General features: G+C 35.3%; 1 protein-coding gene and 1 long non-coding RNA gene across 4 annotated transcripts in view; one reads left to right on the top strand and one right to left on the bottom strand.

Annotated features, from left to right (window-relative positions):
- The window catches only part of shisal1a (shisa like 1a), a 28,477-nt gene extending 16,578 nt beyond the window's left edge, over positions 1-11,899 (bottom strand). The window contains exons 1-2 of one of the 2 annotated variants that reach the window (XM_043237955.1): positions 11,657-11,899; positions 3,214-3,353 (exon numbers count right to left, since the gene is read on the bottom strand). In XM_043237955.1, the coding sequence (XP_043093890.1) occupies positions 3,214-3,280 (67 nt within the window). In that variant the 5' untranslated portion in view covers positions 3,281-3,353; positions 11,657-11,899. The remainder of the gene's footprint in view (positions 1-3,213; positions 3,354-11,656) is intronic. The other variant, XM_043237956.1, reaches the window with a different exon arrangement.
- The window catches only part of LOC122343472, a 56,976-nt gene that overhangs the window by 21,566 nt on the left and 10,653 nt on the right, over positions 1-24,757 (top strand). Inside the window, exons 4-5 of one of the 2 annotated variants that reach the window (XR_006250790.1) lie at positions 22,410-22,483; positions 23,075-23,751. The exons of the other annotated variant lie outside the window; for it this stretch is intronic. This is a non-coding gene — a long non-coding RNA (uncharacterized LOC122343472). Of the gene's footprint in view, positions 1-22,409; positions 22,484-23,074; positions 23,752-24,757 lie in introns of those variants that run through there. 2 annotated transcript variants of the gene reach the window in all.

Here is a 24,757-nt window from a genome sequence, read left to right as displayed (position 1 = left end):
AATACGGTTGAAGCAGATGCTAAATGCATTCAAATGTTCACATTCTCTATTTTTTAAGTTTATTTGAGCCTTTAAATCTTTAAAAAATAACATCTACCCTATTTGATAAATTAGCGTTTAATGCAAAAATATTTCCGTTGCCTGAAAAGTTGTTATTGGTTTATTTTAATTGTTTATGAAGAAACTATATTTGCTTTTATTAGAAGTCAGAAACAGCCACAAAATTACATTTGCATGTAAATATTAGTACTGTAATACGAATAATGGCATCATAAAGGTTTGCATGTATATAATAATGAAAAATAAGTTAGATATATTTATATTAAATATAGGAATGTGAATATATAAACGTATAAAGGCCAACATTTTCAATATATACTGTATGTGCATTTCAATTATTGTTATTTCCATAATATACTAAGCAGACACAATGTAAACAAAAACGTTTATTTTGGATGTGATTAATTGTGTGACAGCACTAATAAATAACTTTTATGCAATAAAAACGTTTGTGGTTGATATGACTTTGAAAGTCTCACATTCACACTAAGGCTGCTTGTATTTGTAAATAAATAAATCACAGTTAAAAACAGTAATATTGTGAAATATTTTAAATATATAATTTATATTTCATGGCAACACCGATTTATTCGGTCTTTTGAATGTTCAGTGTCATATCCTTTAGAAATCGTATATAGGCTGACTTGGTGCTCAAGATTATTTCTTATTTTTTATTTAAAAAGAAACGTATTTGAACAATAAAATAAATTAATAAGCGTAATTATAAATGTCACTTTGATCCGTTTAATACATTTTTGCTGAATGAAAATATTACATTTAAAAAAAAAACCCCAAAAAAACACAGATCCCAAACTTTTAAATTGGAGTATAAATACATGCAGTGGAGCGATGCTGTATAGTCAAATATGCCAGATTACGGTAGTCTCCTGAATGATCTATAACCTAGCGATCGAGCCTCGCTTACAAGATTAGGAACTTCTCTGTGCAAATTGCATTTTTTTTTTGGCCGTGTTTGGGCCGTTACCTGATTTGCATAATTCCTTTAGTGAATCAGGTGCTAAAACAACACAGACAGCATTTGCAAATAAAAGACTATCAAACAGGCACAATTCATTCTTAGCGAATTCCCCCTGAGTGAGGTACGTCTGGCTCCGCTTGTCTTGAAACATTATAGAGTGAGTGAATGGGCCTACGAAATGAAAAGCTATTTGTATAAATATTCCCCAAATATTTCTCTCATTCAGTTCCTCTCCCTCTCTTACATCCTGTAAAAACAGCGTAGTCTTCTGAGCCGGATCCAAACACGCATCTGTCATCTCCCTGGCCTTTCATATAACGGCAGAATCGGGCTCCAGGCTTTTGTACCGGCTGTTTGTCTTACGAGAAATGTGGATGTAGGAATCAAATTCATCTGAGGGCCATTTGATGAAATGTTTGGTGAGGTTTTATTGAGCAGGTGAACAGTAGTAGCGACTTGTGCTTTGCATTAAAACTTCCATTTACTGAGTTTTGCCGAGAGTTAAGTTGAAGAGTGAAAAAAGTAGATTAGATTCAGATTGAATTCAGTTGAATGTAAATTGGATGCAAGCTGTTGAACCAGAGGTTTATTAAAAAGGCTTTCAGTACAGATGTGATCATTTACAAGACAAATTGTCTAGAATGAACCATGTACGAACTCCACAGCTTCAAGTATACTGTAATATGTCATTGAATCTTCATAATAAAAGACAATGTTATTTAATCAAAAATATGAGTATACAATTACAACTGATATATTTGTTTTGGGGGGTATTAGGAATGCATTATTTTATAGCATAAGTCGTAATGAAATCAGACTTTTGCAGGTTTTTGATAAAGCTCAGTCGGTAAAAACCAAGATTGTTATAGAAATAGTTTTTTTGGAATAAAATAAAAATAATAATCTGCATATATCTTTAGTTATCATATTTTATAAATCATGGGTTTCATGGTCATTTATTAATTATAAACAAAATGTATTGCATCTTTGCATCTTTTCATTGCTTGATGATAGTCAAACATCAGCTATACATTAATTCTTATTAATCACATCCAAGTTGTTTTATATATATATATATATATATATATATATATATATATATATATATATATATATATATATATATACTCACATATATATATATACTCACACCTAAAGTATATATTTTGAAAATATTTACATGTATATATTTATGTTGATATAATTTATATTATAGTATAAATGTTTAATAAACATTTTTCTTAAACATACATAATAAATATACACAGCGCACACATATTATGTAAACTTTAATAAAACTTTTATTTTGATTGAAAACACTTATAGATACCCCCCACACAAACACACACAATTTATTCACATATAATTAGTATAGAATTAATACATTTTTTATTTAATGAATTATTTAAGCAGATTTTTCAACTATGTTTATGAACCGCTACACAAACGGTAAACTAACTTGTTAGGACGTTTGAGTTTATTTTGCACATGCTAGCCGGCTCAGGAATCGCTTTCAGTGACATCATAGACATTACCCTCTGTGATGTCTAACAAATCACCGCACGCGGCCGGGCGGAACGAACAACTAGGCAAGTTTTCAATCTTAAATGACTCATGTTGAGCACACCACTCCAAGTGCAGTCATCAGTAACTGTGAGAAAGTCAAAGTTGAGTGAGAGTTTCTGCCAAGTCAGATCCTTAAAGTTGTGACTCATTCTGCAACACGTCCAAGTCATGACTTCTGAGGGCACGTGTCTGAGATTGTGTCCTAATGTAAAAAGCAAAGCTTCATAGAAACAATATAAATATCATGGCATAAGCGTGCCTTGGTGCACTGTTTAGCGAGAAACGCAATACGTACAAACGAGTGCATATCAGTGCGGTCTCTGCAAGAAATGAACACTAGAGGCAGTAAAAACACCTTTTATTCCTTTTCACACAAATTTTTGATTACTAAAGCATAATTTTCGCACAATCGCATGAAGAATATCATGTTATAACTTTATTATTGTGGGTTGGATTTGGTGTAGGTTTTTTGAACCTGTGTTTCAGAGCCACTCAGTGGACATTTGTCTTTGAAAATACGTGCAGCAAGGTACATAAAAAACGGTGTCGCGCAAAAAGTGCACAGATTTCTATGAGACCAGGTTGTATGAATGCCATTTTGATCTTACCTGCGGTGGACAGCAGGATAAAGATGATGGCCAGGGTGTTGAAGGACCAGCGGCCGTTCATGGTCATCTCTCAGCCCTCATGAAGAAAGTCAACACACGCTCATTTCTCACCGCCTGGTGGTCATTTTAGTCCGCACGCTCTGGAAGAACACACACGCAAATATACAGGTGACTTAAAAATTCGGTCAGCGTTTACTAATCCTGACGTTGTTCCAACATGACGCGTAATAGAGCCAACAACTCATGCGGCATTTGAACAAAGACATCTGTTGGGCTTGAGTTACGCATGCAATAACCGATAAGATGGAGCTACAGCTGCTGTTACACCGATCCTTTCATCATTGCTGTCAAAAGGGAACTTTTGAGAGATTAATGATAAAGACTCGAGGTTTGAGGATATTGATGAGGAGAATCTTGGACCGAAAAATACCACACAATATGCACTCGTGACAAATAGATGCAGCATGTTGCAAAGGATTAAATGCGATAATTCCTTATTGATGATTCTGTCCGTGCTCGTCTCTGCATGTGCTCTCTCTGATGAAAAGCACATTTTATAGAGAGCAATATGAATAAAGCTCTCCAGTCCCAACACAACATATCAAACCAAACCTTTTCAAAGCCTCCCAGACCCTACGCAGCTGTCGTGAGACACATAAGAAAAATATAAGATGCGCCAAAGAGGGTGTGTTTAGAATAAAATGCTGAATTGCTACTGCAGGCTATGCAGTGTAACTGTATTTATATTTTTTTATTTTATATAGTCGGAGCCATGGCCTTGCGGTTATTACGTCATGTGCGCAATGTGGGCATGAGCTCCAGGGTTGCCAGGTTTTTTCACAAACAAACACGCCCCAATTCACTTTCCAGAGTGTAAAATAGACGTTTCCCCTGGTAAAATTTGCCTTCCAGGGGATAAATATTCTGTTACAACCCCCGGACACGAACCCCCAACCCACTGCAACAGTGTTAAAGTAGTCCAACTCTGCAAGAAAAACAGGGACTAAGCAACACTGTGTATTTTTATATTAATTTTGGTTATTTTAAACACTACAGATTTATATATTTTGTGATATTAATTGAATATTTGTTAAGAACTGTTTAATTACATTTATTACAGATTTTGTAAAAGTCATTGATTTATTTTAATTGATTTTTTATTTAATAATGTATTTTTACAATCAATCAAGTTCCTGGTTTATCTGTTATTGCCTTGCGGGCAACATTTCAAATCTGTGTTTAATACATATTTACTCAATATTCAATTATTCATTTAATAATCGAATGTAATAATTGATTATTATTTATTGTAATTTATAGAAGTTTGCCACTGCAGTCATGTAACTTAAAATAAATAAATAAATACATAAATGCAATGAATGAATTAATAAATAAATCCCTATCATTCACAGTTTATTTGTTACTGCCTGCCTGTATTGTAGTTAAATATAAGGTCATATTGTTTTCTGGAACACTCTATCTTGGCGCATTTTGTCGTTGTAGGTCATCCAGGCTTCCCATGCATAAAGAAACTTCACATACTGTGCACAGCATGTGTTCTTCGTGATGCAAAAATAGTGAAGGCAGTACCTAGAGACTAGCAAAGGACGCTGACAGGGGCCGACACGGGGACCGCATGGAATAGATGCATGTGACCTACCTAAGACAGAGATCTTCATTCAGGAAGAGAGGATGCATGTCCCTTAATCACAACCAGCTACTGGTTAAATGGAGCTGCGCTACATAATGCATGCACTTGACCAAAGGGGTTTATGGGGATATGTGCTCGGTGTGTGTTTGCGTGTCTCCTGATATGTATTTATCATCAATCTTTCTTATCTTTCTCTGTGTGTTTACTCAGCAGTCAGCATGTCTGTGTTTGGTTTACAGCTACACTCGCTCAAAGCTGGCCGTCTGTCATAACACGTCACCATGCCAATCCGCCTCTGTCACCCATGCAGGCCTCTGAATGGCTTGTTGGCAGTGAGAATCACTCCCTCTTGCCAACATGAAGAAAACAAACCACACACAGTTACACACACACACACACACACACACACACACAGACCAGAGGCTAATAACGTGTATCAATACGCATTCTAAAATATTAGCTTCCAGACATATGAATTCAAATCTTCCTGTAACAGATAAGGTATGTTTGTTTGTATCCAGTGAGGAAATAATCAATAATCAGCACCGTGTGTTATTATAGGCGATATTGCCTCATGTTTTTACAGGAATCGTATATCACTGTGCAGTTACAGAATCATATCGCCTCCCGAAAAAACACCCTTGAGTCTCAACAATCAGATTTCCCGCTTTCTTTGAATTCCAAATGAGCTAATGACTGTTTACTTAGTCATTATGCCTTAAGTCAAAGCTGAAATCTTCATATCTTAATGGCATAAAGAAAGCAGCTCTGCTTGTGTTTATTGTCGCTTTAATAGCGAGGTCTGAGGAGATAGCGAACATCTGCTGCGCGGCTCGGATGAGACCGAAGTTGCACTTTTATATGCTAAAAACAGAAAACAAAAAACATACGGTGGGGAAAAAAACACTGTCCTACGCACATGCAAACAGCTTTAGTGTTACCGTGGAAACTCTAAGAAAGTGTGTGAACATAAAAAGGGACAGATTAGCCAAAAATTAAAATGACGTTATTGTTTGCTCGCCCTCATGGCGCTCCATGGCCGTGTTTTTCGTAACACGGAAGAGATATTTCAGAGACAATGGAAGTCAATGGAGTTTTGTACAGACAAAAACAAACAAACAACGACAACAACTTTGTAAAAAAAGAAAATGCTGAAATATGTTTTATAAATTATATTAATGTTATTTTTTAATAATATATTAATATTGATTTAAATGTAATGTACGCATCATATTTTAATGACTAAGATTTTTAATAATGATTAAAATTAAATTCATAATACATTAATAACAAAATTATATAATATAAATAATAATATATTGATTATCTATATAAGGTTTTTAATTGTCAATTAATTTATTAGCGTAATATTGAGGAATTATGTTAATTAACATATTTAATTGCAACTTGTAAAAACAATAGTTAATTTAATAATTAAATGAACAGTTATTATTTTTGTTTTCATAAGAAGATATTTTGAAGAATGTCTTAACGGTTTTTGTCCATACAGTGAAAATCAGTTTTTGAAATATCTTATTTTTATTCTGCTTTGTAAAATATTGACTTAAATATTAAACATACATATTTATATTTTAAACAGTATACTTAATTTATTGTAAATATTTAATAAATCCAAATTATTAATATGATTTAATGATATATAATAATAATAATAATAATAATAATAATAATAAATATAAATTATATTAATAAATAAGAACATATTTTCTTGGTATATATGATATGATGTTTCTGATTATACATTGTATAATTATTTCATTTAGTTGTTGACTTGATTTTAATAATTACTTAATTTATTAAATTAATGATCAGTACATTTTTTCATTAAAAATATTTTGAAAAATCTTTAAAGAACATTGTTTAGGCACATTTTAACATCATAACAATTAAACAATTTTTCTAACTATTTTTTTTAAATATTTTTTTCTTTATAAAACAGTATGTTCTGGTTTAGAGATCTTTGATGCAATAAAGCTTTAAACTTACTTGCGCTGAATGTAAGATGTGTGTTTCAAATGCTTTTCAATTCTTCATATTGTCCAAACTTTTAATATTTGGTAGTGACTCACAATGACTGCCTCACAAGAAGTGAATCACAGTTTGAAAGCATGTGATTGGCTGCTCACTTTCATACGCACTCGTTCCATTAAATCAGGATCAAGCCAGAGTAAGTCTGATCAGCTTCATGGTACCAACAAACCCGGATCTTAACTCAAAGCTAATCCTGTAACCCCGATTTTGTTCAGCCACCATCATGACACAGGCCCCGATTTCCCACGTTTCAACCTGAAAGGTTTTCATGCTTTCAGCACAACTCAAAACAACGATAGATACATTGTGCTCCTCAGATGGATCAGTCCCTCAGAAACAGAAGTGTGGTGCATATGGCTCTGAAATCTGACATTTGTGTCCAAATCTACTAGCAGTGGCTCTCCTGGCAGTACAACACACAGCTCTTCACAGAAGCACAGAAGAGCGTGAAGGACTTTCTTCTCCCAGAGCTACTCTGCACTGTGTTTATCAATCCCCTCCGGACCCGTGTGCATGTGTGAGAACGTAGGAGAGAAACGGGAGACGCTCCTGTTGTCTCTGAGCGAACGAGAAATCACGAAACTCTCCTAGAGCTGCGCTGAAGTCATTGTTCCTCTCTGAAGATCAATTAATATTTATATTCATATGCTCCTCCACACACCCGCTGTTGCTGACTACTGAATAATAGAGCAGCTACTTGCTAATTGTTTGTGAATGTTCTGCTGCTTGTTAATTTTTTAACACAGAACGCTTTGTAAACTAATGTCAGTTTAGAGGGAAACAATGGCAGACCGTGAGAAGATTCGACCTCATCCTTTGAGACAAGTTCCTTTCTGTTCATGTCGGTTTCAGGGGAACTTTTTTTTGGACTGAATTGGGTAGAGGAGGTCTGTAGCACCTGAAGAGAGGTATCCGTTAGCGTCCCCAATCATCTCAGTGGCAGTTTATGCCACAGGACTCCCAGAAGTAGCAGACGGATAAAAACATACAACAGAATATGTCGCAAAGCATACAGGTCTGCTTTTTAACGTGGGAAAGACGGAGAAAGATGCTTTTTTTGTTCACAAAATGCTATCGGCGGTGGCTAACTGCATCGTGCTAACTAGCCGAACTTGTGGAGTGACTGGACAGAAAATGAATGTGAAAGTAATGCCGTATTCAAAAGTCATTTTGGATCGTTTTGCTTGTTAACTCTGACTGATATCCTCTGAGGTCTCTGAAATGTGCACGAGACGTATCTGGCGAGCAAAAAGAGCCTCAACGCTCACTATCCGACTGCACTATTCATATTCACGAGCACCGCAGGAGCAAATGCAAAGCGATACAGAGTTTTAAAAATGTCCCTCAGTTAATGGTCTTTCACTTTCTGCATGGCGATTCGAAGCGGCAAAAAACTCGCGCTCTGCTGTGATAAAAGATAAAGTCAACTGTCAGCTCGCAAAAAGCAGTTCATTTTAGTAATCCAGTGAGGGTAATGGAAAATCATTTTCCAAAATGTTTTTACTGTACAGGGATTAATGTGTTGGGTTGAACTGAGAAATTTTTGTTGAACACCGAGGAGAGGGAAGGGGACATTTAGATAACATGAACTAACGTCATTAGCACTGCAGATGGTACAATCTGTTCTCTGCTCATCCCCATAGTTACCATCAATACCCCTTACCTAAAATCACCAAGAATGGCACGGCGATAAACACCTTCAAACACCTTAAGCTTCAGAGAACTGACATTGCTGTGTTCTGCTCAGATTGTACTCTTTTGTATTCATATTCATATTATTATGATGTATAATTGAATCATTTATATTTTAATAACAAAATTACTGATGATAAAAATATATTTAACGCAATGAAACATAATTATTATTAAAAATGAAGCTATACAATAATAATATCTTTTAAAAAAGTGGCACATTGATAGGAAGACAACCTAAAAAATCTGGGGACAAAAAATTATAAATTATAATAATTATAATAATAATAACATGTATTATTAGTGTTGCAAATGATTCATTGTGATTAACTGCATCCTAAATGAAAGTTTATGTAATATACTGTATGTTTTTGTACTGTGTATGCTAATTATGTATATAGAAATACACACACACACAGTATATATTTTGAAAATATTTGCATGACATGACAGCGCTAATTGTTATTATTATTATTATTGACATTAAATGTTTTAACAAGAACCTTTTATATAATTAAAAATGTATTAATCTATAATAAAAGTAAACCTAAACATAAAAAATATAATAACGACAAATTAATAATAATTATATATTTATCTGTAATATAATATTTTATTTATTATACTAATAAAACAAATATCGTTCTTTATGATTAAATAAAATTTTATTTTTTTTCTCATTAAATATTATTTTAGTATTATTAAAATGTTAAAGTTTTAAACAATTTTTCAATAAATTGGCTCATTGGTGAAGACCATCCTAAAAATGTGAGGCTAGGGAGAATATGGTCTTTAATCGCTTGTTTTACTGTGACCTGCTATTGATCTTACATTTTTCAGTCATAAAGGTTAACTGCACTGATTGTCCGTTTAAAGGAGCGATAAACAGCCATTAGCTTTTATATCCCATGTTTCTCTGTGTATTTACCAAGTTCTGCCTCCCATTCAGCCCTCTATTGTTTTTCATTGCTGTGCTACTAAAGAGCTCTTTTACAGTATTGCTCCTCTGCGTGTCAGTTTTCTGCTGTTATGTGAGTATGATGAGAAAGGCTTATTCATTCAACACATTAACACACACTGTCTTTAAATGACTCAGATGGCCCCGTGTGTACGTCATGAACCCGAGGGAAGACTTACCTTCAGTGTGATCGACTGCTCTTAACTTTAAGCTATTAGTGCCTCGGGCGGACTGCTGTTCAAGGCAGAGCATCAGGTGTAAGACTTGGACAGACTCAGAGAAATGAGAAGGCTTTTGCCTTTCAAGTCGTGTATTCAAAGCAAACTGGTCAGAGACGTCCAGAGCGGGCTGTTTGTAATTGAGAAGAATCTCTTTTTCTGTCTGGTTCTGTGAAAGGCAGATAACCAATGCTGCTGGGGCAAAAGGGGGCTGAAATATGGCTCTCATTAATACTAGCCCCTTTGTTCTCCTCCTAAATGTATTTCTCACCTCAGAGAGATGACGTGTCGAGACTAAAATTAGGAGCCTAAATTTGGCTTCTGATTCAGAGAGAACATTTTCTAGACAGTGTTTCCTAAAGGTCTGAGAATAAATAATAATGCCACATTTCTGAATTTAAACTCTGAATTTAACCCCATGCTTGCAATCCAGGTCGAGCCACAAAACCTGAACCCACCGCGGCTCACCTGGGCTGAAGTGGTTACTTTCGGGGATCAGCAGTTTATAATGAATATTGTTACTTTATGAAAAAAATGTTTTAAATGTACTCCTGAAATAAAAACCGAAGATGAACAAAAATGAAGACAAAAGCACAAAATGATTAAAACTTAAACTAAAATTAGTGCAAATATATAATGGTATAATATAATATAATATACCGTTGCTTTATAATGAGAATGCCCTTAGAGATAATGCATTTTTATCTACATCGGACAATGTATGTTTATGAAATATAATATAGCATTAATTCATATACAATTATATGTTTATGTGAATATATACAAATAGTAATATAATTAATATTTGTCATTATTGTACATTATCCCCTAATTTAAATTAACATTTAGCTTTAAAACATAAATCAGCTGAAAAAGTTCATTAAAAAAACATCAATTATTGTTATATGTATATATATATATATATATATATATATATATATATATATATATATATATATATGCACACACAAGCATTTTTTAAAGAAATCACAATAGTTAATGTAAATTATTTAATTTTTCTATTTATTTTTAATTCATATTTTCTATTTATTTATTTATATTTACTTTTTTTAATCATTAAAATGAATCATTGAAACCCAAAGCGAGAAGCTTAGAGCAGTAGTATTCTGGTCATGTTGACACTAGATGCGTCTGATCAAGCTGTGAGGGTTTCTGACAGCATGCTGTGGCACTCTATAAAAACCAGCTCGAGGGCTCCGTCCAAAATCACTCATCACGGCTCAGCCGAGGACGCATTCTGATAAACTATGCTTGAGTACACCAACTGACATCCCAACCTCTCCCAGACAAGAGAGCTGTCAAACACACGCAGACTCGCACACAGTCTGAGAAATAACAGAGGTGGGGAACCCAATTAGTAGTTGTGAAGTGCTGCTGGGACGCTTCTGTCATCACAAATTCACACAGAGGCTGAATGGATGCCCATCTGCTGTTGACTAAGACAAGTTCATTACATTCCCCCACGATCCCTTGTAAAAACAAGAAACTCGCTCGTTTCCAAGTTACCGTCTCTCTAGATGTTTCCTTTTTGAGTGCCGAGCACAAGGAAAATTCGAAGGCAATCACAAATCATTAGCAGTTTGTTGTTTAACCTGTCTTGTTATGTAAAGCTTGAAGCCCCGATGCACTGATACGCTGTGACCAAACATATTCCACGTTAGCTGACGGCAGTCCACCTCTTCTCCCAATCAATGCTCGGAAATATCAATAACGTCACGCAACTTGCCTGCGAGTTCGATAAAACCAAACAGGTCTGGTCCAAGTTCAGCACGTGTGAGTTAAACATTTGGCCGCGCTTTCGAAAACAGAAAGTGTTTTTGTCGTTAACGAGAAGCAGAGAGTCAGTCTTACCTCTTTGTGTGTCTCTTTCTCTCTTGTGGAGCCAGTTTGCCTGATGTTACAGCATGTTGAATGAGGCTCTCCGATGGAGCACGGCACACACACACAGGTACACACTCATCCTGCTGTTTCCACTGAGCGTTCAGCCTGTCATCTGCAAGAGAAGATGAACGGAGGTAAAGGGGAGGAGAGGAAACACGCACTTCTGCCCTCTACCTTCCATGCGCTCGGTCCCTGCACTTAAACTGAGCGCAGACGGAGCGAGTGAGAGAGAGAGAGCGAGGCAGAAAGGGAGGGTGTGTGTGTGTGTGAGTGTGTGTGTGTGTGTGTGTGTGTGGGGTTAGGTTTTGCTTATAGAGAGAATAGTAAAACCTGAAATCACCTACATTGCGTGAAGCAGTCAAAGTTGAAATTTTATAATGCGGTACATCCCCACCGAGAGCTTAAATAATGCGGAAAATTAAACAAAAATGAATGAATGAATAAACAAACAAACAAAAAAGTAATGCATTTTTAGAATTATTTTATACCTTTTTTTTTTTTGCAGCAAACTTTCAAAATATATTGAATTTTTTTAAATCATTCTGTTTTCCTCTTTTTATTCTGAAACATATATCTGTTGATATTATAGTTTTTAATTTACTTAAATTAGCCTATATTGGATATGTATTAGATATTTCATTATTTCTGTCTTTCCGGTATTTACTTCGATCTAACGCACACATTTTTAAAAACACTAATAATGAATGAATATGCTTTTGCTCCATAGTGCAGACCTTAAATGTACTTAATAAATTCCCTTGTAGCATTTAAAAGTGTTTGTTTATTGTTTGATTTATTGTTTATTGAAAAAATATTCATTTACATAGCATGCAATTTTAATATTCAGCCATAACATGAAAGAAAATGAGTTTATTGGTATTAGCTACTATTGTAATATTGGTGCAAAACAATATAGATAGATAGATAGATAGTTAGATTATTTAAACATCTATGTGTGTGTTTGTGGGTGGGTGAATGCTGCTGAATCTGTGTGTGCATGTGTGTGTGTGAAAGAGAGAGTGAGTGGGTGAGTTCTTCAACATGTGTAGCAGGATCTGGATATAGTCCAACAGCTGAAGACAGAAGGTCAGTATTGGCTCACTAATGAGGGATGGTCTGGGTGTGATTCTGACAGCTCGCTAGAGCTCAATCAACCAGACTTTCTCAAACACACACACACACACACAGAATCGTCCTTCTTGGTGTAGCTCAAAATCACCCCTTCCAAGAACGAAGATCTTCCCTTCCTGATAGAAAAAGTAGAACGATAGAGAGCGATGAATAGCGTGTGCGTGCATGAGATCAAGATCTTTCTGTCCTCATTTGACCCACGTTAGAACATTCAAAACCCAACAGTACAGTGCAGTTCGGCTCTCTCAGTTGTAAAGCATCAGTAACGCATTTATTCTGCTTGATCTCTGTGTGACGCTGGAATATGAAACAGAGCCTAAGAGCTAGAAAGGTCATATAAATGACTGACTACTCAGTAAGGTGAACATTGGTCATTGCAGGATGATGGAAGGTCTGTGGTGCATTTTTTTGTTTAGATTTACAGATTCGGGTGATATATATTAAATATGTAGTACAGATATGAAAAGTACGTGTACATCTTTGGCCACACTCCCAAATCAGAATGAAATCCCAGAATGAAATTGCTCTTTTTAGATGCCAATTGAAGACTTACTACTTAAGGCCTGTATGCTAAGCTGCAGCGAAACAAGAAACGTATGTTTCTCTTAAAACCCATAAACTGAAAGAACATCATGAACAAATTTTTATTGACATAGATGCTAAAATAATCTTTCAGGCTTTCTGGGAACACAATGGCTCGGTCCAGGTTTGGAGATTCCAATGAAGTTGTGAGGTCAATCTAAAAGCAAGGGCAAAATTAACTTTTCACAACTTCCTCTGAGAACAGGAAAGTATGAACTGTTACTGCTTTTAATTTTTCATCAGTTTTTGCTTGAAAAACAAGAAAGATACTGTCAGATATCATTGATTTATTATTAAAATTAATAGCACAATACTGATTTTGAACAAAAGAAACAATACTCGATCTATTCTCCAAAATCATGCCTATATATACTGTATATATATACAACTTCAGTTTCTAACCAAACTGAGCACTTAGGCAGTTAAACACAACAATTTACACACAAATTATGATTAGTGCAGATTATCAGTAAATAAAGACTTATTTTCATGTGGTGCCTTGAAGAAAAATATGTAATGACCTCAAAACACTTATCGCAGTGCATGAGTATTTCAAATTTTGTTTGTTTTTCTTCTTAGTTTTTTTCTTATTAGTTATGTTTATTAGGGTTGTGTATTACATGTAATGTTTTTAAACAAATGTTTATTGCATATTTCAGTTTAATGAGTCTCACCATGATGGTGTTTGGTGTTTGTATGAATGACACTGAGCACCTTCTATATATATATATATATATATATATATATATATATATATATATATATGTAAAAGCTGCTTGTGATGGGCTTTGGTTCATCGTGTGACTTTCTCATCATGGTGTAGGGCATATTTCCGACATAATAGAGCATTCACTTTTAGAGACAGTCCCCAGATATTAAACGTTATAAAAACAATATGTACCTATATCAGCGTACTCAGTGAACATTTCTCTTTGAGACTTGCAGTAAGGCATGTAAAAACAGTGTTGCACAAAATGTGTTCAGAGGTACGTATTTTTATGTCATCAAGCTCTAAAATGTCATAGTCGCATCAAAAAAAAAATGCTTTTGTTTGCATCATCTGATAAGTTTAAGGCAGGTTTAGTTTATTCAAAGCATATTATTTTGCAGAACTTATGTCTCAGTGCAGTCATGTTTTTCCATTGAGTTTCCACTGAAACACATTCATTGACTAAAACACCCTCACACACCTTTGCAGCAGGATGCTTGGCTACTGCAATACGCAGTACTGCATCGAGCACCTGAAGCAGGACAGCTGCATTATGACACACCTCTGCAGTCCACGCGACACGCTCCGACACACCATGAATACCCACACAAACTTTTCTACAAGTGTGTTTCCTCTATCTCTTTCTCTCTCCCAACACACACACACACACACACACACACACACACCAGCAGACACAGTTCGATATCATGTTCCCATTTAATGGCTCAGGTTTGTTCACAGTTATTAAAATATCTCCAACGTCACACCCACATCAACAAACACATATTCGCCGTTGACTCCTAAACCCGGCCTTAAATGAGCGCAAATCATTTTGAAGGGCTGCACACGTGAAATTGTGAAGACGCAGCAGTATCTGATCGCACATGAGCGAATGTGTCTGTCAGCACAGCCCGAGAAATTCCTGATGAGGTTAAGCTTCAAATAAGTATAGGTTGAAAAAGCAAAAAACATAGTAAATGCGGTATTTTTTCTGCAGACAACTACTGCATTAATATATTAACATTACGGACTTCTATCTATCTATATCACATTCAAATTCTATTCAAAATTTTTTGTGAATTATGTTAGTTTTCTTTGTATATCTGATTTTTTTTATATACACCAAACTGTGGCTCTTTTTTTATTATGTCGGGAGATCTTAAGTTGCCTTAACTTTACATTTTTTTCCTTTTACTTGACGGGCCTTTTAGTTTTAGACCCTGTTGACCGGCATAAGCATGTGAATGAAAACACATCCTGCGCTATGCACCACATCATTATTTCATGAAGATGTTGGTGGCATCTCATGTTCCTCGGCAGGCAAGTGTGACAGGCTTGTGATCTGTTGCTCTTTTTCTGTAGAGCAGAATGACACACCTCTTGAAGGAACAGCAGGTCTGGGGAAATAATGAATGGGTGAGGAGGATACATTACAGACAGTACACAAAGTAAACAAAAGAGAGGGAATAAAAACAAGCCAAAACTGGTGTCAGACACCCAAGAGGAAAACTATTTTGATGCCTTGTCATGCATGTTACTTGCTATCCTCATTAGCTCGTGTTACAAATTGTTACCTTTTTCTCATTGCCCCCAAAGCAGCCCATATGCAGGCCTTGCTTTTTAACCCTCTGGTGCTCTTCGGTCACTTTTGACCGTAGAAAATTCTGTTTCGAAGTCACAGCTTTATCGGAATGGTACAAAACGTGGTAACTTTTATGGGATTCAGAGAGTATTTGTGTGTACAATCTACAGATCTGCCACAATGCATAAAAAAGTACACAGCGATGACGGTGTGAAACTCTAAAACGCCAAGCACGCACAACCAACACATCCACTTACACACACACTTATACCCACACACACACATACACCCATTTACTGGCGAGAGTATGGCACAGCAAATATGTCAAATAAAAGCAATAATTCAACTGCAATGCAGTAAAAAATGTGGACAGCAGGGAAAGGGTTACACTTTAAAACATCAAGAGTGCAAAACAGACACATTCGCTCACACACACAATTCACAAATATACACACGCAACTGAATTGGTATAGCTATACCCATATAACCAAAATGAGTGAGAAAAATGAAATCAGATCAGACACGGAAGAATTAAGCTCTGATAAAACATTTGTGTTAGTTTTTGTCACATTTTTTAAGAATTTTAATGTTTTGTGCAACAAAATGCTTTCTCTGTATTCAGGTTTGACTAGTAATAATAATTCAAAACCCGATTCTCAAATCAACTTGTCACTTTTGACCGATGAAATCACAAGAGTGACCCCAAATGAGGATCGCAATTAGTGAAAAAATCCAGTGACTTAAGCAGTACTTCTAACTGACCTACTGATGCATTCAAGAAATAAGCAAGATATGTCTGAGATTAACTGCATTGCTCAACGCTGCGAATAAATAGAAACCGTTCTCCCAGAGTGCAAATGCACTGAATAGTTTGCCAAATCTGCACTGAAATGCCATTATTACAGTTTTAACTGAGGGTGTTATTGATTTCATTTTGTTGAACCCCCGTAGAACTGGGCCTGTCCATATGTTGTAACGTTTCACTGCGGACAGCCGTTTGGACAGCACTTATAAAGAGCTTCAGAAAGAAGCTGAAGTAATTAGAGGCAGGGAGAAAAATAAAGATGACAAGGACGACAAACGGAAAGAGATGAAACCTCAGGGAGGGATTTGCTCCTGCCAAAGTTTGTCAGGTGAAATACAGTTTAGCAAAGACCTCCTCCTTACCTTCCTGTTAGTAGAGCTGGCTTTTATCAAGATCACCAGCTGCCTGAAAGAACATACTGCGATAGAGACTGAAAAAAGAAAGCGAGCAGGAAAAGATCAACTTTAAAAGCCAGATTGGTGAGTGATGTACTGTATTTCAGCTACTAGATTTAGGCTTTTGGTTCCTATCAGACAGATGGGTTAAATCAGTGATCTGAAGACAGTGTCTTGCTCTCTTTCTAATCACACAGAATAAATTTAGCAGGCCATTTTTACTGATCTCGTGCTGAACTGCTAATTAAAGGTAAATCAATCTGCACTGTGTAAACCTCTGTGCTAATAGAGCATCGATTTAATCTTCATCATTTAGCTCATTTGAGGCTGTGTATGCTTTACAGTCTTGTAAATGTGCCAGTATTTTATTGTAGCATATGGTGTGCTTCTTTGAGGAACAACAGTGGATGAAAATACACATTGGTTCTAGTTCTGTGATAGTATTCTGGTCGGCTGCGATGAATCATTTTATAATAACCAATTTAATCATGATTACTGTGGAAAATCTGTCAGTACTGATGCATGTTGTGCTTTTAGACTGACGTGAATTATTCTGCACAGTTTTTATTAAAGTTGGCCACATCAGGAGAAGTGGGAGCACATACTCTTCTTCCATTAGGTTTTCTGAAGGCAGTGTGTTAAATGTCCTATAATAAGGATGGTGATGTAAGAATGGATGTGTGCCATGGCCAGCAGAACACAACCAATGAGTAAGAAAGGCTGAATGCTTTGGGCAAGGTAAAGGAGTCTCAGGAGAGAACAGCTATAGTTTCAGAGCTGTACCTCAAATGCTTAATAGCTGAGACACTTTTAAAGTCTCAGTTCGTAAGTTATACTTTTTAGGTTGGGCTATAGTTTAGACGTTATTTTAGACAGTTTTACAGCACAGGTCTTTAAAGTGCAGTGTGCAATGTGATTTATAGTAGAAACTTAAAACTATATATAAAATATATAAAAATATATATATAATTTTCGAAAATTATATTGACATATTACATATTAAGTCTAAGAATGTTTATAATAAGAGAAACATATTACTAAAATGAGAATATTACAATATGAGAGGAAGTAATAATAATAATAAAAACATCCAAAACATATAAATACATATGGAATAAATAAATTACAAAAGTATTCATACCTCTTATTTTTTTCAGATTTTATGTTGCTGCCTTATGTTAAACTGCTTTAAATGGTTTATTTTTCCACATCAATCTACACTTAATGCACCATGTATGTACAGCAAATACAGGCTTTTAACATCTTTGCTGATTTATTAAAAATAACAAACTGAAATGATTCTGTTGCATAAATATTCATACCCTTCTCTGGTAGATGTTACAACTTGTGGCAAATTCATTTGAATGGGTATGATTTGGAAAGGCCCACATGCCTTAATAAAAGGTCTAACGACTGATAATGCATATAAGTAAAAACATCTGCTTTACTGAAGGGTCACAGAAGCATGTAGTCCTCATTAACCTTAATGGAAGAAGTTTTAAACAACCTTGAACTAGCCTCCTGGCTAAACTGAGCAACTTGATGGAGAAAGGCTTTGGTTAGAGGGGTGACCAAGAACCTGATGGTCACTCTAGTAGAGCTTCATGACCATATGAAGAAATCTACAGAAGGACAAACATCACTGCGACATTTCATCAGTTACGGCTTTATGGCAGTGTGGTAAGACTCAATCCTCTCCTCAGTTAAGACACATGAAAACACGCTTGGAATTTGCAAAAAAGCACCATAAGGTCACTCAGGCGCTAAGACACAAGATTCTCTGTTCTGATTAACCTCGATTTTAAGCATCATGTTTGAAGGAAACCAGCTCTGCTCATAACCTGTAGAGTACCATCCCAAAAGTAAAGTGTGCTGGTAGCAGCCTCATGCTGTGGGGCTGTTTTTCAGCAGCAGGGACTGAGGGACTCATCAGAGTAGAAGCAACACTTAGTACAGCAAAATATTAAAGGAAACCCAGTCCAGAGCATTCAGAAACTCAGACTGGACAGAAGATTCACCCTCCAACAGGACAGTGACCCTAAACACACAGCAAGAGTGGCTTATATACAACTACAGCCAACCACAGCCTGGGATTAAACCCAATTAAATATTTCTAAGGAGAAACCTGAACATGAGCATCTGCCCCCATCCAACCTGAAAGAGCTTGAGAGGTAAAGAGAAAAGGAGAAGAATGGCAGATAATTGACAAATTGCTGATGAGTAAAGCTTGTTGTATCAAACAAAAAAAGACTTGAGGCTGTAAAAATGCTTCAGCATTTAGTTAAGTGAATACTTATGTGTAGATTGATAAGGAAAATTATTAACATAAAGAAGCAACAAAACAAAATGTGAAAAATTATCAATATTTTTCAAGCATATATAAGGCATATATGTGTGTGTATATATATATATATATATATATATATATATATATATATATATACACACAAACACATTTGAAAATACATTTTCATATAGATTTAAAACTGCTGAACATAAATAATTGTAAATCATGTATTAACATTTTTAATAATAATATACACATAATTTATAATTTTAAATAGATTCATATTTTTAAACCACTATAGTTAACTATTATTAAATACAGTTAATCATACACATATAGTTTGCAAACAAAAAAGCTGTGTATATACAAATGTTTTTTTTTCTTTTTCCTTTGCTTTGTACCAACAGACAAAGCTCAGTGGTTATAGTGATTTCGAGTTTGCAGATCATTGATGCACAATGTCAGGCTGTAGATAATATTTAGAAGAACTCCTCCCTCTGGTATTATTTGTATGTGTTTATAGATGGCAAGCGCTGTCATCACCACAGCTCTGTTGCCATGGCAAGACAAACACAGCTGTTTACAAGACTTCATTTGAAAGACTGAATGAGTGTTAGTGTCAGTCTACAGTTATTAGACAGAGGCAAAAACAGAGCAGTCTTTACATGACATGCCCTAAAAATTGGACACTGCCAATTATATGTATTCATCAAAGTTGTCCTGAAACCTAAAAGCATAATGTGATCCACTTCGAACGGTGACGACTAGATAGATAGATAGTTAGATAATTTAATCAGATTACAGTTCACTGATCCGACCAACATTGATGAAGATGGCAGATTTATCCAGATGTTCACTTCCCTAATGATGAGTTTCATTCAAGCACCTGACAAGTGCACTTGTTTGTGATGCAATGTTAAATTTAAGTGGGAGGAGAAAAGGAGAAAAGTAAATGAATGGACGAGTGTGAGGGGCGTGTGGGTGGAGGACAAGACTATTTTTGTTCTTCTTTTTTACACAGGAGTTGGAACACATGACTATAAAGCAGTACAGCTGGACTCTGAGGACAACATGTCTGAAGATGCAGAGATATAGTGCTTTTCCAAGCTCAAACACAGTACAGCATTATGTGCCTGCCCCTAGTAACTATGGGAACCCTTTGACCTTTCTTATTTATTTATTTATTTTACTAAACTGCAGAACTAGATATGCAAACCTTCTTAATTCAGTCTTTTTGGTTTGGTTTAGGTTGGTTTAGCTGAGGCTATCCAACCACTTTCGGCTGGTTTCAGCTGAAAGTTCTGTTAATAATTCATGCATTTATTAACCATTTATGTTTAAGCATCAAACTTATAACCATTACTGCCTTTCCTATAGGTCCCCCAGTCTTCATGTTTGCTGCATAGTACACCTTCACAAGGTCACCTGAGCATGGATTCAAAGAAAACGCATGCTAGCGTGTCCTTTGAGGACAATTGGTATAAATAGATACGTCACCTCAGGCTCCAAAGGAACGCTGGCCAATGTCCAAATCTGTGCGACAACTGAAGGTGACACAAGACCTGAGAAAGTGACATTGCTGATGCTTTTGATGTATTATTGGTACCTGCAGAAAGCTGCCTGATGGATATGTGTAGGTTATGTGATATTATCAACCACTCGTGTGGGACGAAAAAAAGATTAGAGGTGGATGGAAATGGATGCTAAAGGGGCAAGGGCTTTTTTAGGCCAAAAAGAATCTAAAAAGAGTTTCTAATAAATGGAAATCCAAAACTCCTGGAATGATTATAAGACTATCCTCATTTTGATGCGATTAAGCCTGTTAATCCAACCCAAGAGTGCTGGAAGAGGACAGAGTTTAAAGGCGCATGCAAACACAAAGCAGCTGTTTTGGCCCCATTCTGCCGTTCATGAAAACTGTTATTCATTTTATTTATTTATTAAAAAAAAAAAAAAAAAAAAACACGTTTCTTTTATAGATGCAGCCTGAGTCGTCGAGCTGTTTGGGGCTTACTGCTACGCTCCTGCTTTTCCCAGAAAAGTGCATGGCACAATGAAAGTATTTATGAGATTAACTTATGGCGAAACAGAAACAATCGCTCTCACATCTAAGTTTCTCTGAAAGTTTAAGTGTGCCATTTTTTTTTTCGTTGTGGCATTGCCTGATTTTGCATAACTGTTATAACTGAACGGAGTGCTAAAGCTACACAAATGTGCAACGCAATCATTGGACATGTTTTTGAACATTAATTGGGTGGATAATACAGTAAATGTTGGCATTCACAGTCAGCTTGTCTGTTTCCTACACTGCAAGGTTGACAAGATGTAATGGTTACCATGGTGATGTATCTGCTGTGGTAAAGTGGGCCTTAGGATTCGAGAGGAATTCCATAAAATGACTTTCTTTTACTTTTCATTAGAGGCTGATTGAATTGGTATAGACTCGTTTAGGAGCTTATTAAAGTAAAGCTTGAGGAGAATCTAGAAATGTAATATTTGTTCTGTCAGCTATATCTTTTCTTAACCTGGGTTTGATTGGCTGTGCTTGTTAACTGAGTGAACTGATATCAGAAAAACTCACAATGCAAGACAAGAGCATACTGTAGTTTTACTAGGCTCTCACAGACCTGCCATCTTTTCCTTTAGAGGAATTGGTTGTGGCCAGCTGATGTGACACTATCCTCCTGGAAAAGTAGTAATGAACTAAATTAGCATTTCCTAAAGGAAATACCAGTGCTGGAACAATGAATAATATTAAATATAGGGAAGTTTAGAGTTTAGAAGGAAATGGCCTCCTTTTATAGCCAAATTTCTGTCATCCTTACTATCAGCATAAAATAACAATTAAATGAAACATTTAAATATAAAAAAATATTAAATATGGTATTCTTATGCTACTTTTTCAAAATGTAAATATTTGTATTTAAATAAAAAAATCTATTTCTATATATTATTAAAAATGTTTATTTTTAAAATATACAACTTAGATAAGAATTTATAGATATTTGATTTAAAAAAAATTAACCATGATGGTTGAGGTATGTCATTATATTACTTTCACATACTGCACAGTAATGTTTATTTTTCTTTCACATCAGGTCTAAATATAATAAAATCCCTGTGTGTGTGTACATGCTTAGACCGTCAGAATTCAGTTTATCCCAAGCTGAATCGTTGAATATGTGCAAAAACGATATTTTTAAAACTGAACATTGGTTTATTTTTGTTCCAGCTTCTTCCATCCCACCCTTCCAGTTCTTAATCTCCCCTCATCTCGAGACGCAGGGCAACAGGTGATGCTTGGAGGTACTTCACACGGCCTCATTTGCACTGATGGCAGATTGCAATCAACAGGTCAGACGAATAATTAAAGAGGAAAAAGGATGGAGGGGATGGAATGATGAAGAGGGGGATGAAATGATTATAAGCATTGTACCGAACGGGTACAGGTGTAAGCTTTGAAGGAATATTCTCATCAACAACACCATCATCATAACTTTCATCCATCTGAATGATTGGTGTTTTTATGAATGATGCTTCCTCTCAGCTAATCAGGAGTATGCATGAGTACCCTCGCTTTTTCAAGCATTTAATCAGGCCTAATCAGCGTTAAAAATCTGCTCGCCTTCTACTAGTATACTCGTAAACACACCAAGTCTCACCAAGCAGCTCAGAAAAATGCGTTTGATATTCTAAAGGCTGAATAAAACCAAATATGACATCTCTCAAGCTATTTTTCTCTTAAAAAGAAACTTGACTTTCATGGAAAACAAGCCAGACATTTCCATCCTTTTTAGCTTGCTGAGTGATTTGCCGCCATTCTAGCGAGAGCAGCAGAGGTGTCCTTTAAGCCAACGGCTGGCGTATCATTGACCCGTGAATTGTATTTGCTGATAGGTCACCATCTGTCACCCTGGCCAGATGAGCAGGCTTCTGGACGGAAAATGTTATCACTGAAATGGCAACATGTGGATTGAGAGAAGTTTTGGGAGATACAAGACAATTGGATCCCTGGAGAGAAAAAGGGCCCTATTAAATGGATAATTTTTTCCTTGCCGAAAACTATTCTCAGCAAGCTCTGAGTGGCATCGCTTTTAATGAGAAAACGAGATCCACAAAGTCAATAATCTTAATCAGGTAGAGCTATTTTGAGAATGATAAGGCTGAGAAGCAGGGGAATGTTAAAACCATTGACAATTAATAACATTTAAAAGGACTTGTAGAGCTGCAGTGGCTGGGAATGTTTTACAATTACCATGTTCATGAAATTAAATAGATGTTGTTGATGGAGTTACATGCAGTCATGGGGTTTCTGTACCTTTGGAGTAATGAAATTAAATAAGAAGGAAAACCATGCCTGACTCGTGGGAGAAGCTTGCCCTTTTCAACTTTATTTTTGCACAATGATATTCTGATTATTATTGATTATTTATTTTTGTGAAATTAGTTACATCTTCAATGTGAAATGTCCAGTAAGTGCCACTAACCATTTGTTAAAGTTTATCCAAAACAGATAAATGTGAATTTGGGAGTGTTTTATTAGGTTGGTTGTAGTTGAAAATTAAATATCTGTTTGAAAATAATGTACCACCTACACTTGTTGTACCAATTCTTGCCTAAACCAAACCAAGTGTAAGCAAAAATGAACATGAGATAAAAATTTATCTATTTATGTATTTATCTATCTATCTATCTATCTATCTATATATATATATATATATATATATATATATATATATATATATATATAGATAAATTTGCTGAAGCAACTATGACATTTTATCCTGCTCCTTAAGGTCTCTGCATTGCAAGTACAGTGCTGTACCAGGTGAGCTAGCGAGCAAGTTTACCAAGCGAGAAAAGCCATATGTATAGCTGATTATTGTGTTTACAAGTAATACACAAGGCAAAAGTGTTTTATGGACATAGCATAGTAACCAGGTAAAAGTTAGGTCATAAAAAAGTTGTGGGAACATTGTTTTGAAATGTTTCTAAAAAACTGAAATCTTTCTTGTCCTAGTTATAATGTTACTTAAAGGTTACAAAAACATTTCTTACAAAACTCTACAATTTTTAATTTTACTTTAACATTATTTAAACATTTATTTTTGATATAATGAGATCATTATATTGTTCAGTTTTCTTCTTGTGGACTTTATTTAAAGGTACAAGAACATTTCTTACAACATTTTTCCTGTTGTGTTTACAATGTTCTTCAAAGTTTATATGAATGTTACCTATCATGTTCATCAAGTACAAATAACATCATAGAGATCACTTAGAATTATGGTAACGTACAGTATATAAAATATTAATAAAGAACATTCCCTGTTAGTTTGGGTATTGTTAAACAAGTAAACAAGTCTTTGTTAATAATCTGGCACTGTATTCAGAATTTTAGTGAAAATTAATTTTACTCCCGCTGTATTGTAAAATTTTAGATGGAAGTTTCAGTAAATTGGACTGTGCTGTATGTAAAGGAAGGTTTGTAGGTAGTAGTACATTTTTCAGTTAAGTCTATTTTGTAAAAAACAGTAAACATAAGCATTACCTTTTCTAAAATTTAGTTTTTTTTACCTT

The sequence above is a fragment of the Puntigrus tetrazona genome, chromosome 4 (genome assembly GCF_018831695.1).
Source record: "Puntigrus tetrazona isolate hp1 chromosome 4, ASM1883169v1, whole genome shotgun sequence".
NCBI lineage: Eukaryota > Metazoa > Chordata > Actinopteri > Cypriniformes > Cyprinidae > Puntigrus > Puntigrus tetrazona.
Note: the sequence above shows the minus strand (reverse complement) of the source record. Positions and strands in the feature narration are given on the sequence as shown.